The sequence below is a fragment of the Hylobates moloch genome, unplaced genomic scaffold, assembly GCF_009828535.3.
Source record: "Hylobates moloch isolate HMO894 unplaced genomic scaffold, HMol_V3 SCAFFOLD_18, whole genome shotgun sequence".
Classification (NCBI taxonomy): Eukaryota; Metazoa; Chordata; class Mammalia; order Primates; family Hylobatidae; genus Hylobates; species Hylobates moloch.
In genome coordinates this window covers 64,156,967-64,172,556 of record NW_026652293.1, presented here as the reverse complement: position 1 = coordinate 64,172,556, position 15,590 = coordinate 64,156,967, and the positions used below count along the sequence as shown (strand labels likewise).

The window sequence follows — 15,590 nt, the reverse complement described above, 5'->3', positions numbered from 1 at the left end:
GATAAATGGATTAACTAGAATTGTCAGCTAAAATGGATTAACTGGAATTACACACATTGATGCATATAAATCTCAAAAGCACTAATATGGAATGAAAAAAATCAGTTGCAAAAAGATATGTACACTGACATTATTTATATGCAAATTTTAAAACCAAACAAAACATAAACTGTTAATAGATAGTTATATAGTAAAGTTATATAGGTAGATAGTTATAGAGTAAAAACATGAAAATGTGTATCAGAAAAATATATATTTCAATTTCTAGTTGGTAGTTGCCTCTGGAGATGGCAGGGTTGGAGTCAGATTCTGTAACATTTTAATTCTTTAAAAATAGCCTGAAATAAATGTAGTTTTAAGTTTAAAGCAACTAGCTGTGGATACTTAGGAAACAAAGTTTCCTGTGTATTCTCACTGTAAGCTCATGACCATGAATTTCTTGTGGGTCTCTTACAAGGCTTCATATGATCTAACTCAAGATCCGGACGTGATTCCAGCAGCTATTCTCACTGTTTACTAAAGATAAAGTTTCTGGACAGGGCAGGGTGGCTCACGCCTGTAATCCCAGCACTTTGGGAGGCCAAGGGGGTGGCTCACAAGGTCAGGAGATAGAGACCATCCTGGCTAACACGGTGAAACCTCATCTCTACTAAAAATACAAAAAATTGGCCAGGTGTAGTGGCACGTGCCTGTAGTCCCAGCTATTCGGGAGGCTGAGACAGGAGAATTGCTTGAACCAGGGAACCAGCAACAGAGCAAGACTCCATCTCAAAAAAAAAAAAAAAAGAAGAAGAAGACAAAGTTTCTGGCTTCTCTGGCCTACCTTCCACAAACCTACATATTTTTTCATCTCAAATCCTCCTTAGAAAAGATTGAAACAAGATTAATAATAACAATACCAACATTATCTTTGGTTTTAAGCTCTTTATATCATAGAAAACCTAACAAATGTGCCACCTGTATTTTCAGGCTTGCTCACTGATTCCCATTTGAAAGAAAGGGACCCAACAAACACTATTGTCAATTTGTATGTATTTTTCTAGAGATACTCTCTGCGTTTTAAAAACATCCATATTTTTAATTTTTTTCACACAGTTGTGACACGTACAAAATTTGATTTTTTTACTTAAAATAGCTTGGATATCTTTTCATAACCATACATGCAGAGCTGTCTCATTCTTTTGTTTTTTTTGAGACGGAGTTTTGCTCTTGTTGCCCAGGCTCGAGCGCAATGGCGCGATCACGGCTCACTGCAACCTCCACCTCCCAGGTTCAAGTGATTCTCCTGCCTTAACCACCTGAGAAGCTGGGATTACAGACACACGCCACCGCACCCAGCTGATTTTTGTATTTTTAGTAGAGACAGGGTTTCACTATGTTGGCCAGGCTGGTCTTGAACTCCTGACCTCAGGTGATCCTCCCACCTCTGCCTCCCAAAGTGCTGGGATTACAGGCATGAGCCACCACACCTGGCCTGTCTCATTCTTTTTAATAGCTTTACAGCATTTAATTTATAGTTATGCCATAAATTATCTAACTTGTTCTCCATAGAAGGACATTTATATTTCAAACTTTCTGATACTTGAAACAATGCTGTAATGAGTATTTTTTGAATACATAAATTCACAAATGTATGAATACACTTGGTAGATATTGCCAAAATCCCTCCATATAGATCAACATTGATTTCCACTTTTCACAGCAGCATGAGTGCCCATTTCTCCCAGGTCAACAGAGTGTTCTTGAGCTTCAAACTGTACCCCATCTGATAAAAGTGGTAATATAGTTTAAATCTGTATTTCTCTTATTATGAGAGAGATCAGCCATCTTTTCCTATGCTTAAGAACCATTTGTATTTTATATCTGAAAACTGTCAGCATTCAGTCAGGAAAACAGAAGGCACTCAAGTACTACACTCAGGAAAGGATTGAACCCAGGTGCTTCCAAAACACTGGAAGGGCTGGAGGAAAGGAAGGTCAGGGAAAGCTGCCAGTGAGTGCAGGAAATCAAGAAGTCACAGGAATTGCAGGAAATCACAGCTGATGATCTCAGCTGCCTGCAGCACTGAAGCAGGTGATTAACAAAATGCAGAAGGTCCTGCAGAACCTCACGTATGCCGTCTGAACAAGCCTATATATGCCTGCCCGCTGGCTGAAGGAATAAGGGCTTGTTTCTCTTTTGCCTTCCAAATAGTACACGTGCCTCTCATTAGTAGAATGAAAATAAACCCTCTTAGCAAGAAAATCAAGGAAGTGTGGTTTCCAGGCTTCCAGCTCCTACAATAGAGTTTGGAAAGCAAGTCTGAAGTTGAGTATGAATGGGCAATGCCCAGCACAATCCATCCTTTTGGTTACTTGGCACTCATACACTCCCTGCTAGCAAGGTTTAAACTTCCAAACATCACCTAATGTGATGTAACTGGGGCATGATAAAACTTTTTGCTAAAGGAGAGAGAGAAAGTCCTGTCAGTTCCTATCTCCATCTCTGATATTTATTCCTTTTAGTGCAATACAACTCGCCTTTGCCATACTATAACTTGAAGGCTAAATTAAAAGGTTAATCAACACTAAACACCCTATATAAAAATAACAGAGGCCGGGCTTAGCGGCTCACGCCTGTAATCCCAGCACTTTGGGAGGCCAAGGCGGACGAATCACCTGAGGTCGAGAGTTCAAGACCAGTCTGACTAACACGGAGAAACCTCGTCTCCACTAAAAATACAAAATTAGCTGGGCGTGGTGGCGCATGCCTGTAATCCCAGCTACTTGGGAGGCTGAGGCAGGAGAGTCGCTTGAACCCGGGAGGCGGAGGTTGCGGTGAGCCGAGAGCGTGCCATTGCACTCTAGCCTGGACAACAAGAGTGAACTTCGCCTCAAAAAATCAAAACAAAACAAAACAAAAACGAACAAACAAAAAAACGGAGTAAAAAGGGAGGGAGGAAAAGACACAAATGGCCAATATATAAAATATACATATTACAAAGCAAGGAGAAAATAAGCATTGTGGCTAATGTCCTTGTTTCTGCATCTACTCCTGAGGTGATAGTTGCTATTTATGATTTCCTTCTACTACCCATCCTATGTTCCTTTTCTCTGTAGTCAAAACTTCAGTTAATTGAGGGTTTTTTTTACCTGGTGGGTGACCCAAATCTTCATTCCTGAAGAGGCAGTGCCATTAGGATTCTGCCTGTTTGGTGTTGCTAGTCTTTTATCCATTTTACCTCCATGCATGGAAGTACTAAGAAGTGTCCCAGAGAAACTCCTGTGTGTGTGCATGCGTGTGTGTGATATCAGGTAGACAAAGGCAGCCTTAGAGGCTTTTGTGAGCATTATGGATATGGAAAAAAGTTTTGTATTTTGAGTTCTGTGTTTTTATGTCACCCAGATATTGTTCTGTCATGTTTCTTAAAGCAACAGTTAGGATTTGGAAAATGCCAACTGCTTATTCAAAAGATCACTGACAATGGTTACAAACAAGACCTTCCCAGAAAAAAAGTAGACCAGCAAGGATGACTTTTATCTTAAAATCTGAAGATGATATAACTAAAAATTAACTATAGATATTCCTTTTATTCTGCAAGGGCAAAAAAAAAAAGATTTTTCTTGAGACACACAATTATATGTAGACAGAAAACAATCAGAATAGGTAATCTCTGAATTAAAATCAGTGTGACTCTATAAAATGAGAACTTCAGGGGAATGGGGTGCTACAACTATGGAACACTCATTCAAGAGAACTTCATTTATTGTCTTAAAAACAAACATACAAAAGAAAATCCAAATGCTACATAAATACTGAGAACTGCTTCATCTAGTTAAAATCCTAATAGGTTTGGAAAGCCTTTGATGGTGCGTGGGACCTTAAGAAATCATCTATGTGATGGCTAATACCGAATGTCAACTTGATTGGATTGAAGGTTACAAAGTATTGATCTTGGGTGTGTCTGTGAGGGTGTTGCCAAAGGAGAGTAACTTTTGAATCAGTGGCTGGGAAAGGCAGACCCACCCTTAAATCTGGGTGGGCACCATCTAATCAGCTGCCAGCTCGGCTAGAATATAAGCAGGCAGAAAAATGTGAAAGGAGAGACTGGCCTAGCCTCCCAGCCTACATCTTTCTGCCATACTGGATGCTTCCCGCCCTCGAACACTGGACTCCAAATTCTTCAGTTTTGGAACACAGATTGGCTCTCCTTGCTCCACATCCTGCAGACGGTCTACTGTGGGACCTTGTGATCATGTGAGTTAATAATAAACTCTCTCTCTCTCTCTCTCTCTCTATATATATATATATATTCCATTAGTTCTGTCCCTCTAGAGAACCCTAATCCTAATACAATCTATACCAGGTGATTCTTAGTTTTAAGTCAAAAATCCATTTGAGAAAGATACGAAAGCCATGAGTGTTTCTCTCTAGAGAAACACTCTAACGCCAGGCACGGTGGCTCATGCCTGTAATCCCAGCACTTTGGGAGGCCGAGGTGGGTGGATCACCTGAGGTCAGGAGTTCGAGACCAGCCTGCACAACACCGTGAAACCCCGCCTCTACTAAAAATACAAAAACTAGCAGGGTGTAGTGGTGTGCACCTGTAGTCCCAGCTACTTGGGAGGCTGAGACAAGGGTTCTTAATCTGGGTTTCAGCAACATAGTTTTAGAGAATCCATAAATTTCAGAGGATCCATGAATCTCCTTATATTATATGCAAAATATAATTACATATGATTATGAATTATATATAATTGTAGGTATAGTCTATTGAATGAGGTATATTCCTGGGAGGCTGAGGCAAGAGGATCACTTGAGCTTGGGGTCTGAGACCAGCCTGGGAAACAAAGCGAGACCTTGTCTCTACAAAAAAGAAAAGAAGGCTGGGTGTGGTGACTCATACCTGTTATCCCAGCACTTTGGAGGGCCGAGACGGGTGGATCACCTGAGGTCAGGAGCTCGAGACTAGCCTGACCAATATGGTGAAACCCCGTCTCTACTAAAAATACAAAAACTAGCAGGGTGTAGTGGTGTGCGCCTGTATTCCCAGCTACTCGGGAGGCTGAGACAGAAGAATTGCTTGAACCCAGGAGGCGGAGGTTGCAGTGAGCCCAGATCGCACCACTGCACTTTACTTCTGTATGGTTGGTAGTAACGTTCCCTCATTCATTCCTATTTTAGTAATTTGAATCTTTTTTTCTTGATCAGCTTAGCCAAAGGTTAATTTTGTTGATCTTCACCAAGAATCAAATTTTGATTTTGTTGCTATTCTCATTATTTATTATTTTTGGATGGAGTCTCGCTCTGTCACCCAGGCTGGAGTGCAGTGGCTCACTGCAACCTCCGCCTCCTGGGTTCAAGAGATTCTCCTGCCTCAGCCTCCCAAGTAGCTGGGAATACAGGCACATGCCACCACACCCAACTAACTTTTGTATTTTTTAGTAGAGACAGGGTTTCGCCATGTTGGCCATACTGGTCTCGAGCTCCTGACCTCAGGTGATCCACCGGCCTCAGCCTCCCAAAGTGCTGGGATTACAGGTGTGAGCTGCCACGCCTAGCCCTCAGTTGTTTTTCTCTTCTGTATTTCGTATTTCTGCTAAAATCTTTATTACCTTTCTTCTGCTTTTGTGGTTTACTTTGCCTTTCTTTCTCTAATTTCTTAAGGCTGAAGTTTAGCTTATTAATTTGAAACCTTCTTTAAATGCAGGCATTTAAAGCTATAAAGTTCCATCTGAACACAGCTCCACTGCATCCCATATGCTATTGTATATCAATTTTTTCTTTCCATTCACCCCAAAGTATTTTCTAATTTCCCTGTGATTTCATCTTTGACCCACTGGTTACTTAGGAGTACGTTGCTTAACTTCCACCTATTAGTAAATTATACCACTTTCCTTCTATTGATTTATAGTTTCATTCCATTGTGGTAAGAGAACACATTTTGTATGATTTCAGTATTTTTAAATTTATTGAGACGTTTTGTGGTCTGAAATTTTGCAAAGAGTGTTTCATGTGCACTTGAGAAAAATATGTATTCTGCTGTTCGGTGGAGTGTTCTGTATATATATGTCTGTTAAATCCAATTGGTCTACAGAGTGGTTCAAGTTCCTTACTGATCTTCTGTCATGGTGTCCTAGCCATTGGAAGTGGGGTACTGAAATCTACAATGATTACTGTTGAATTGTCTATTTCTCTCCACTTAAATTTTGCTTTATGTATTTTGGGGCTCTGTTAGAAATATGTGTGTACATGTATACACACACATATATAATTGTTATGTATTCTTGATGGGTTGAGTCTTTTATTATATGGTGTTTCTAGCAAAAAATAATTTTCTTAAAGTCTATTTTGTTGGATATTATTCATATAGCCACTCTAGCTCTCTTTTGGTTATTGTTTGCATAGAATATCTTTTTCCATCCTTTTACTTTCAATCTACTTGTGTGTCTGAATCTAAAGTAAGTCTTATGTAGACATAAAGGGATTGGATTAAATTTTCAAATCTGTTCTGCCAATCTAATTTAAATATCATCTTTCTTTGAGGCACCTTCAAAAAGCCCCCGGGCACTCAATGTGTACTTTAAAAATCACTGATGTAGGCTGCGCACGGTGGCTCACGCCTGTAATCCCAGCACTTTGGGAGGCTGAAGTGGGAGGATCACTTGAGGTCAGGGGTTTGAGACCAATCTGGCCAACATGATGAAAACCCCATCTCTATTAAAAATAGAAAATTAGCCAGGCATGGTGGCATGTGCTTGTAATCCCAGATACTTGGGAGGCTAAGGAAGGAAAATCGCTTGAATGCAGGAAGTGGAGGCTGCAGTGAGCCAAGATCATGCCACTACACTCCAGCCTGGGCAATAGAGAGAGACTAAGTCTAAAAAAATAAAAAAATTCACTGATGTAATACATGCCGGAAATTATTTATGAAAGAACCCAATATTCTTTCAGAATTTTGTCAGCAACTTACCATATGACCTAGAACCAGTTTCTTTTTCTATTAAAGATGAAAACTGTTACCACACATGATACCATCATAGTAAGCATTTTTAAAAGTGAGACACTCAGAGTTGGCATAACACCCACAGTACTAGTATGACATGAACTGTGGAGATATATCAGTAGCAATGGCACCAACTCACCTGTAGTGAGTTGACTACAGGTGAGTTGGGAAACCAAAAAGCCCACCATCACTAACACAAACAAAAAAACAGAATTTACTAGGCATGTCCATGTTTTATTTTCTTTAGGTGTTTTTCTGGAAAATTACATTTTCAAGGAATCAGCCCTTACAAACAGAGCTAATCTTTCAAAAAATAAAACCCAGTATCTAGATTCTCAAAACTTACAAAACCAACTGGAAATGTCTGGTTGTCATGCTCAATTCAGTTTCACATCACAAGTAATCATCTATAACTATTTTAGTAGGCAAATTCCAATTCTAAATATTACTAACGATTACCATTGTTATTCTCCACTGTGTTGACAATTGTCTTATTGCTGAATTGTTCATAATACATTTTCTTTGGCAACTTTATTCACACCACGGGACAACTAAAGGTCTGGATTAACTTAGTATTTCAAAACTTCATTATAATTATTTAAATGTAAATGCTAGACTTAAATTATTTAAATTTAAACGCTAGATTTAAATTATTTAATTTTAATAAAATTTAAATTTAAACGCTAGAATAGGAAAGCCTCCAAACATGCCTAATATAACAAAAACAAAAATTGCTAAATAATCACTACTAAAAGCATTTCCATTGTATGTACAAGTATATAATTCAACTTTACCAACAAAAATATTATAATTTAGCTCCAATTCTCTATCAGACCTTCTGTGATTAAAAAAAAACAAAAAATAAATGGAGAAAGTAACATCTGGGCACCTGTCAAATTTTTATGGAAGGTTGTTTTATATAAATTTTAAATGGCCTAAAATCAGCCAGAATGTGAATTTTTCACTATAATACTTTATAAACTTGTACTTTTTTTTCTTTTCTTTTTTGAGATGGAGTCTTGCTCTGTTACCCAGGCTGGAGTGCAGTGGCGCAATCTCGGCTCACTGCAACCTCTGCCTCCTGGGTTCAAACGATTCTCCTGCCTCAGCCTCCCAAGTAGCTGGGACTACAGGCACGTGCCACCACATCCAGCTAATTTTTGTATTTTTAGTAGAGGCGAGGTTTCGCCATGTTGGTCAGGCTGGTCTTGATCTCTTGATCTCGTGATCTGCCTACCTCGGCCTCCCAAAGTGCTGGGATTACAGGCGTGAGCCACCACACCTAGCCTAAACTTGTATTTAAATTATATAGTGAGAGCTTATTCATTTTTAATTCTTGTTCCATGGAATAAGCCTATTTTTGAGGCTTGGCACAATATTAACAAGAAATTTAAACAGGACGCTCAAGTCCAGAAGTTTAACTAAAAAATCTTTTCTATATATAACAAAATCACCAACTTAAATTACAAATTGCTTCCACTAAAAATTATCACTCCAAACTTCAGAAAAAGTAAATTAACATAGGTTATTGCAAAAAGTACACTCTGAAGCATGTTCACATTACAAAGATAAATGATAAAGGTTAACCAGCAAAAATTCAAAAAGGCATATATGCAAACATCTGTATGCAAACTTTCATGAATAAGATATAAGAAATGATTCATTTGGCTAATTTTATGTACAGCTTGTATACAATTTAAAACAAGTATAACTGATTATGTTTCTATGTAAAAGCCACAATAAAGTTAAATGAAATACTAAATAAGTCTTACAAATTGGTCTCTTAGGAGTTCTCAAAAGAATTAGTAACTGAGTAATGTTAGATTCTAAGAAATGCCCTCTTCTTGATCTATCATTTCTGTTTTAACTGAAAACACATCTGCCAACATATGTTTTGGAATTTCTGACCCTCTGACTTTCAAGGCATAACAAGCATTCTCCACTTTGGCCAAACTTTGTTTCAAGGTATACAGCTTCTTAGAAACCTCGTAAGGTCCAGTGTTGCCAATGAATGAAAACCCATCATAAACCTGACGTAAAAACTGGCTCACTTCAAAGGGGGTGTCAATGTCCCCATTCCCCACACTGTTAATACACATCCGCATCAATTCTCCAGTTAAGTCAGCTACTCCCAGAAGGTAATCGACAGGTGTGACTCTCAGTCTCCAAGTACCAAACTGCTTATCCTGTGCATCAGAGGAAGGCTGGTAAAAAAAACACACACACACACACACACAAGAAAGAACACTGTGAAAAAGAGTGAATATAGCATGTATCACATTTATTATAGAAGTACAAAATCAATAGCAAATCAGTCATACTAATTTCTTCTAAATAAAATACATCTATTTTGCTTAATAACCATTTGGGATGTTAAAGGAGGAATCTGTGCCCTGGGTAGTGAATTGAACCAGATGACTTCAAGATACTTTTGAAATATATCATTATGAAACCAACTATTTCCAACTCCACTTGACGTACAAAATAAAAATATTCTTCAACAAGGCTTGGTAACTTTATTGCACGACACTTACTTACTTAAATGAAAAACCATACGGCCCTCCAAGTTTGTGATCCATTAATGTTTTCCTAAGAAGCTCAGTCTTTTTCTGGCTTTTGTCTTTCCCTACTCAGCCCTGACCATCACGATTTATTACTCTCTCACTGCATCCTCAATTCCCTTAGACTGCTATATTTTCTACTGCACCTACCCATCAAAAACAGAATCCTCAATCAATACTAAAATCTACTCATTAGTCCTTTATTCAGGTGGCTGAGTACCACTCACTGAGTTAAAAAAAAAAAATGGTAATCAAAACTGCAGGGTCTGTACCGCTACAAATTACTCTCCAATCCTTTTACTTATCATTAGATGGTTCTCTTTCCAGCCTCTTCAAACACAATTTCAATCCTTTCACCACTCTCTTCAGTGCTCTACTCAAATCCCAAACCTCTTCACTTTCAGTAGACAATCTTGCCCAATTTCAGTGACCTGGTCATTTGCCAGCTTACCTAGCACAATTTCTTGCAACTGCCTTTATCCCTACCAAAAAAAAAAAAAAATTATATGCACACCCATCTTTACCTTCTATCCTCCAGTCTCAGATGATGAGTTGTCCCTCCTCTTGTTTGAGGTTAACTCTTCCAAATGACCTTGACCCATCTCCTCCCACCTCTTCCAGGACCTTGCTTCATAAGGTGTATGCCCTTGGGCAAGTTATTTCATCTCTCTAAACCTCAGTTTCCTCATCTGTAAAATGGGATAACAGTACCTACCTCAGAGGTTTATTTTAAGGGTTAAATAACATTTACCAAGTTCTTGGCATAATGCCCAACACAAAGTAAATATTCAACAAATGCTAGCTGCTATCATGATTACTATCATCATGAAGTCTCTCTCCACATCAATTTCCCTCTACTGAATTCTTTCTGGTAGAGACAATGCCTAAATTGTTATTAAAAGACTGTATGTATAAAAGGGTAGGTGAATTTGCAGTTACATCAAAGGACATTTCAGGTAGTGGGACCTACAAAGGCGTACAGGTAAGAATTGTGCATTTGAGGAACTAATGAGATAATTATTTTGAGTAAAGTTTAAAGGAAGTTACATAAATATAAGCTGAGACGAGGGAGATAGCTTTCTTAAGATCACTCTTTGCTATGTATCTAATACATGAATCCTAACATTGTTTGGACTCTGCAGAGACCATCTGGTGCAACGTCCTCATCATTTAGCATAAGAAATGGGGTCCGAGAAACATCACAGGTAATATGATGTTGAGCTACGGGAATATGATAGCTAGTTAGTGGCACTATTGTTTCCATTCTATTTTTCTGCATGTTTGAAATTTTTCACAAAACTTTTTAAAATAAAAATTAAATAGTTTTGACAATATTCTCAACAGGCAAGTCAGAGCAAAATACCTTTCCCAATCAAATTCCCAGAAATTTCAGCACCAAGCATCTTTAGCACTAAAACTTATTTATGAACACAGTCTTAAACTATTTGAAACGTGTATATGAATATTATAGCCCCATAATCTTAAAATAATCTAGTACCTAAGTCCTGAAAACAGTACTTTGACTCTCCATTTTCTGGCCTTCTCTCCAATATTTTCATTTTGATACACAGAGAACTTTAAAGGAAAGTGTGGTAACTTCCCTAATATCATGTGAGAAGCAGGGTCAAATAGGCCTACTTTACTTCTTTGTGTAATTCAGTCTACACTATATGAATAAAAAATATAAAGACATTTTACTTCTCAAAATAAATTTCCTCCTTAATACACTTCATAAAATCTAAAAAGTTAATACATGGCTTCCTTAAAGTAAGTTATACCTGTCATGCCAAATTAGTCTCATTTGTATTAATTTTAGTTGATATTCAAGAAAATATTATTTCTACAGTGTCTTCCATCTCCTGCCTACCTATCCTGAATATATGGTGTTTTTAAAAATAATTTTAAAAAGACAAAAAATAAAGAAAAATTTAAAAATATTTAATTTTATCTTTAAGTGTACTGGTATCTCAGAAAGTATCAAATAGTCAATACAGCTTACCTTACTGCCTGAATGTTATATCTTGAAACTCAGAAGGAAAAAAATAGTATTTAAGTCAAACTGCAAAGTTTTTTTCTTAATTCAGAAAAGCTACATAAATTTCAGATACAAGCATTATGAATTGAGTAAATGATCAACAGCTCTCACTATATAAAAACTATAACGGCAAACTACTCAGTACTTCCATGTCAGGTGCTGTATATAATGTATATTACGTGTCAGGTGCTGCTGTATATTGCCTAATTAATAACCTTTAAGTTAAATCCTTTAAAACAACCCTTTGAGGTAGGTACCTGATGCAAGGGATCCCTGTAGCACACTGTGGGAAGCACTGGCAGAGTGGACAAGGGCACAGGCTTGGATTCAAAATACCTAACTTCAAATCTTAGCTCTGCCACACTTTTTAGTTGTGTGGCTTCTGGCAAGTTACTTAACCTCTCTAAAAGCCTGTTTCTTTCTCTGTAAAATGAGAGTAATAATGCTTACCACATACGGTTAATAAAAGGATTGAATAAGACAGTGCTTACAAAGGGCACGTGAAAAATAGAGAGTAAAACCAAAAGAGGACTTACAGTAAGCACTCCATAATGCTGTAGGTAAAGAGCATTACTTTCCCAATATGCCCAGAGTTGTTCTTGTTCTATCCACTAACTGAAACATTTAAAAAGACCATTTCCTAGTTGAGACTCTACAAAACCATACTTTAGAAAGAACATTCCCATCTCAATCTTGGCATAAGCCAGTAAATCTACCAGAATCATCATACTGTTACATAAATTATACAATAAATGTGAAATAAATTTTAAATTCTCACAGTTTTATTTTCTTTCCCATTGTCTTCAGTCGTAAATATCAATTGTTTATTAATTTCATCCATACTAATTAATGATCGTGTTTTGATGAAGTGTTGAAAAGAGACAGCTTCTACATATTCCTGTAGTCCTGAAAACGCAACAAAGAAAATTACCAAGAATAAGCACTTAATTAGTAAGAATGTCATAATAAAAAACTTCAAATTGATCACCATCTAGCTCAAAAAAAAAAAAGCTTAATGGATGCCTACTATAATGCCAATACTAGACCAGGTACTTAGAATAGAAAGAATGGCCGGGGGGCCAGGCGCGGTGGCTCACGCCTGTAATCCCAGCACTTTAAAAGGCCAAGGTGGGTGGATCACTTCAGGTCAGGAGTTGGAGACCAGCCTGACCAACATAGCAAAACCCCAACTCTACTAAAAATACAAAAATTAGTGGGATGTGGTGGCGGGCACCTGTAATCTCTGGGCCACTGTGCCTAGCCAGAAAAAAAAATTTTTTAAGAGTTTAAGTAATAAGGATTTAAGAAAAGCCTATTCTGACCAGGCGCAGTGGCTCACGCCTGTAATCCCAGCACTTTGGGAGGCCGAGGTGGGTGGATCACCTGAGGTCAGGAGTTTGAGACCATCCTGGCCAACATGGCGAAACCCCATCTCTACTAAAAATACAAAAAAAATTAGCTGGGTGTGGTGGCAGGAGCCCATAATCCCAGCTACTCGGGAGGCTGAGGCAGGAGAATCACTTGAACCCAGGAGCTGAAGGTTGCAGTGAGCCGAGATTGCGCCACTGCACTCCAGCCTGGGGGACAAGAGTGAGACTTCGTCGCAAGAAAAAAAAAAAAAGCAAAAGAAAAGAAAAGCCTATTCCATAAATTTTGATAGGCTTTAATAAAAATTATACAAATTAATTTTTGTTTTATTTTGCTGGGTAATGAAGCAATGACTCAAACAAATGAGACATAAAATTAAGAATCATTTGGGCTGTTCGCGATGACTCACGCCTGTAATCCCAGCACTTTGGGAGGCCAAGGCGGGTGGATCACGAGGTCAGGAGATCCAGACCATCCTGGCTAACACAGTGAAACCGTCTCTACTAAAAATAAAAAACTTAGCCAGGCGTGGTGGCGGGCACCTGTAGTCCCAGCTACTCAGGAGGCTGAGGCAGGAGAATGGCGTGAACCCAGGAGGCGGAGCTTGCAGTGAGCCAAGATTGTGCCACTGCACTGCAGCCTGGGCGGCAGAGCGAGACTCGTCTAAAAAAAAAAAAAAAAAGTCATTTGGATTTTTCTTAAAGTTTTAATAGGCAAAATCACTTTAAGTAATATATGTAAAAGTGTCAAAATACCATTTCTCTCTTCATAGTTCAAAATGGATCTAAGACTAGATAATTCCTTTCTGCTTTGGTAGTTTAAGTTTAAAAAAAAAAAAGAGCTATGCAATACAATTTTGTACAAGATAGAAACAACCCTTGAATTGAAGAGCAAATTTTGGTAAAGATCAAAATGTAACTTAAATACTTTAAAAAATGTTTATATAAATGTAAAGGGCACAAGTGCAATTTTGTTACACGCCTACAGTACTATACTTTTCCAAGTGTTTTAAAACAACTACTTTCTGGCCGGGCACCAGTGGCTCACGCCTGTAATCCCAGCACTTTGGGACGCCAAGGCTGGCGGATCACGAGGTCAGGAGATCAAGACCATCCTGGCTAACACGGTGAAACTCCGTCTCTACGAAAAATTAGCCGGGCATGGTGGCGGGTGCCTGTAGTCCCAGCTACTTGGGAGGCTGAGGCAGAAGAATAGCGTGAACCCGGGAGGCGGAGCTTGCAATGAGCCGAGATTGTGCCACTGCACTCCAGCCTGGGCAAAAGAGCAAGACTCTGTCTCAAAAAAAAAAAAAAACAAAAAACACTACATTCCATAGCCAATATTTTCAATATTATTTTATGTCTTAATCTAAAAGGTGATACAGGGAAAAAGCATTTCTTAATTATCATTATTGTTAGTTTAAGAAACTTTTTAAGGGTTTGCTGTAAAAATAGCAAGAGAATACATTTCTGATTATGCAAAGAAAACTCAGAACTTAACAGGATATTTAAGTTCTCTAACATTTTTTATGACAGAGTCCTGCTACTTACAAGTCTCCCCCACCTGACACTACACTTCTGGTCTGGCAGCAACAGTGTTGGGAAGGCTAACAGCTGTAGTATCATCACATCAAATGCCAGGCAAAGGTCCAGGATACAAGGGAAAATGGGTGACCCTGGTTTTGATAGCACTAAGAAGAAACTTGACTAAATGAAAATATCCTGACTCATTCTGAGCTGCAAATGATGCCCAAATATAGGTCAGAAGGGACAATTTAACAAACCATAATGTTCTGAGAAATTAAACATTAACAAGGTTAAGTTTAACAAAACAGATGATGTCATTTATATTTATAATTAAAAATATTTTTAATTAAATGTTTAATTTTATGAATTAGTTTTATGAATAGGTGACACCAGCCAGTTCCCCCCCTAAAGAAAATCTCTATTTCTCATTTCCTTCTAAAGATACTTCATGCACACAAAAGCAAACAGCAAAACGTAAAGATGCATAATCGTATCTCTATGCTCTAATGTGGTTAGCCTCTTATGAGCTAAACAAGAAGATATGCACAAAGATTTACATACAAGGATGCCTGTCACTACAGCAAAAAAAAAATTTTTTAAGTTAAAAGACCAGTAATAGGTGTATCACTTGTCAATTTTTGTCTCTTAGTTCCATTATTTCAGAAAAAGGAGGTAGATGCTTAAAGCATGTCTCCTATGCCAGCTGGCAATATATTAAGCTTCGTCGGTACAGGGTGCTAGGTGCTCAAAGAACTGTAAAAGAAAGAGCTCTCTGCCTGGTTCTGCTGTGCCCCTCTTCACAGCCCTGAGTGTGGGGCAGCCAGCACTTCAAGGTGGCCAACAGCACGTAGCACCTGCCTGGGGACAGCTTCTTTTGTACTCCGGAGAGTGGCTTCCCATTAAGCCACCTCCTTGGGCAGGGAATTCCTTTCCATGGCACTTCCCCATGGACAGCTTCCCAGAGGGTCCATCAGCACAACAGCTCAGCAAACGTCTCTGCCAGCCGATGGGACATGCCCACCCTCTCCAGCATGGTGTGGACCTCATCCTGTGAAGGGTGAGGGTTGGGTTCTGCCAAATTTACTTCCTTGGGTGCTCTGCCTCCGCCCTAGGGG

General features: G+C 38.5%; 1 protein-coding gene across 3 annotated transcripts in view; it reads right to left on the bottom strand.

Annotated features, from left to right (window-relative positions):
• Window positions 1-7,198: 7,198 nt before the first annotated feature.
• TSNAX (translin associated factor X) overlaps window positions 7,199-15,590 on the bottom strand; it is a 91,504-nt gene continuing 83,112 nt past the window's right edge. For 2 of the 3 annotated variants that reach the window (XM_058430538.1, XM_032136506.2), the window contains exons 5-6: window positions 12,360-12,487; window positions 7,199-9,189 (exon numbers count right to left, since the gene is read on the bottom strand). In XM_058430538.1, coding sequence (XP_058286521.1) covers window positions 8,812-9,189; window positions 12,360-12,487 — 506 coding nt within the window. In that variant the 3' untranslated portion in view covers window positions 7,199-8,811. Of the gene's footprint in view, window positions 9,190-10,070; window positions 10,236-12,359; window positions 12,488-15,590 lie in introns of all 3 variants that reach the window. The other variant, XR_004245005.2, reaches the window with a different exon arrangement.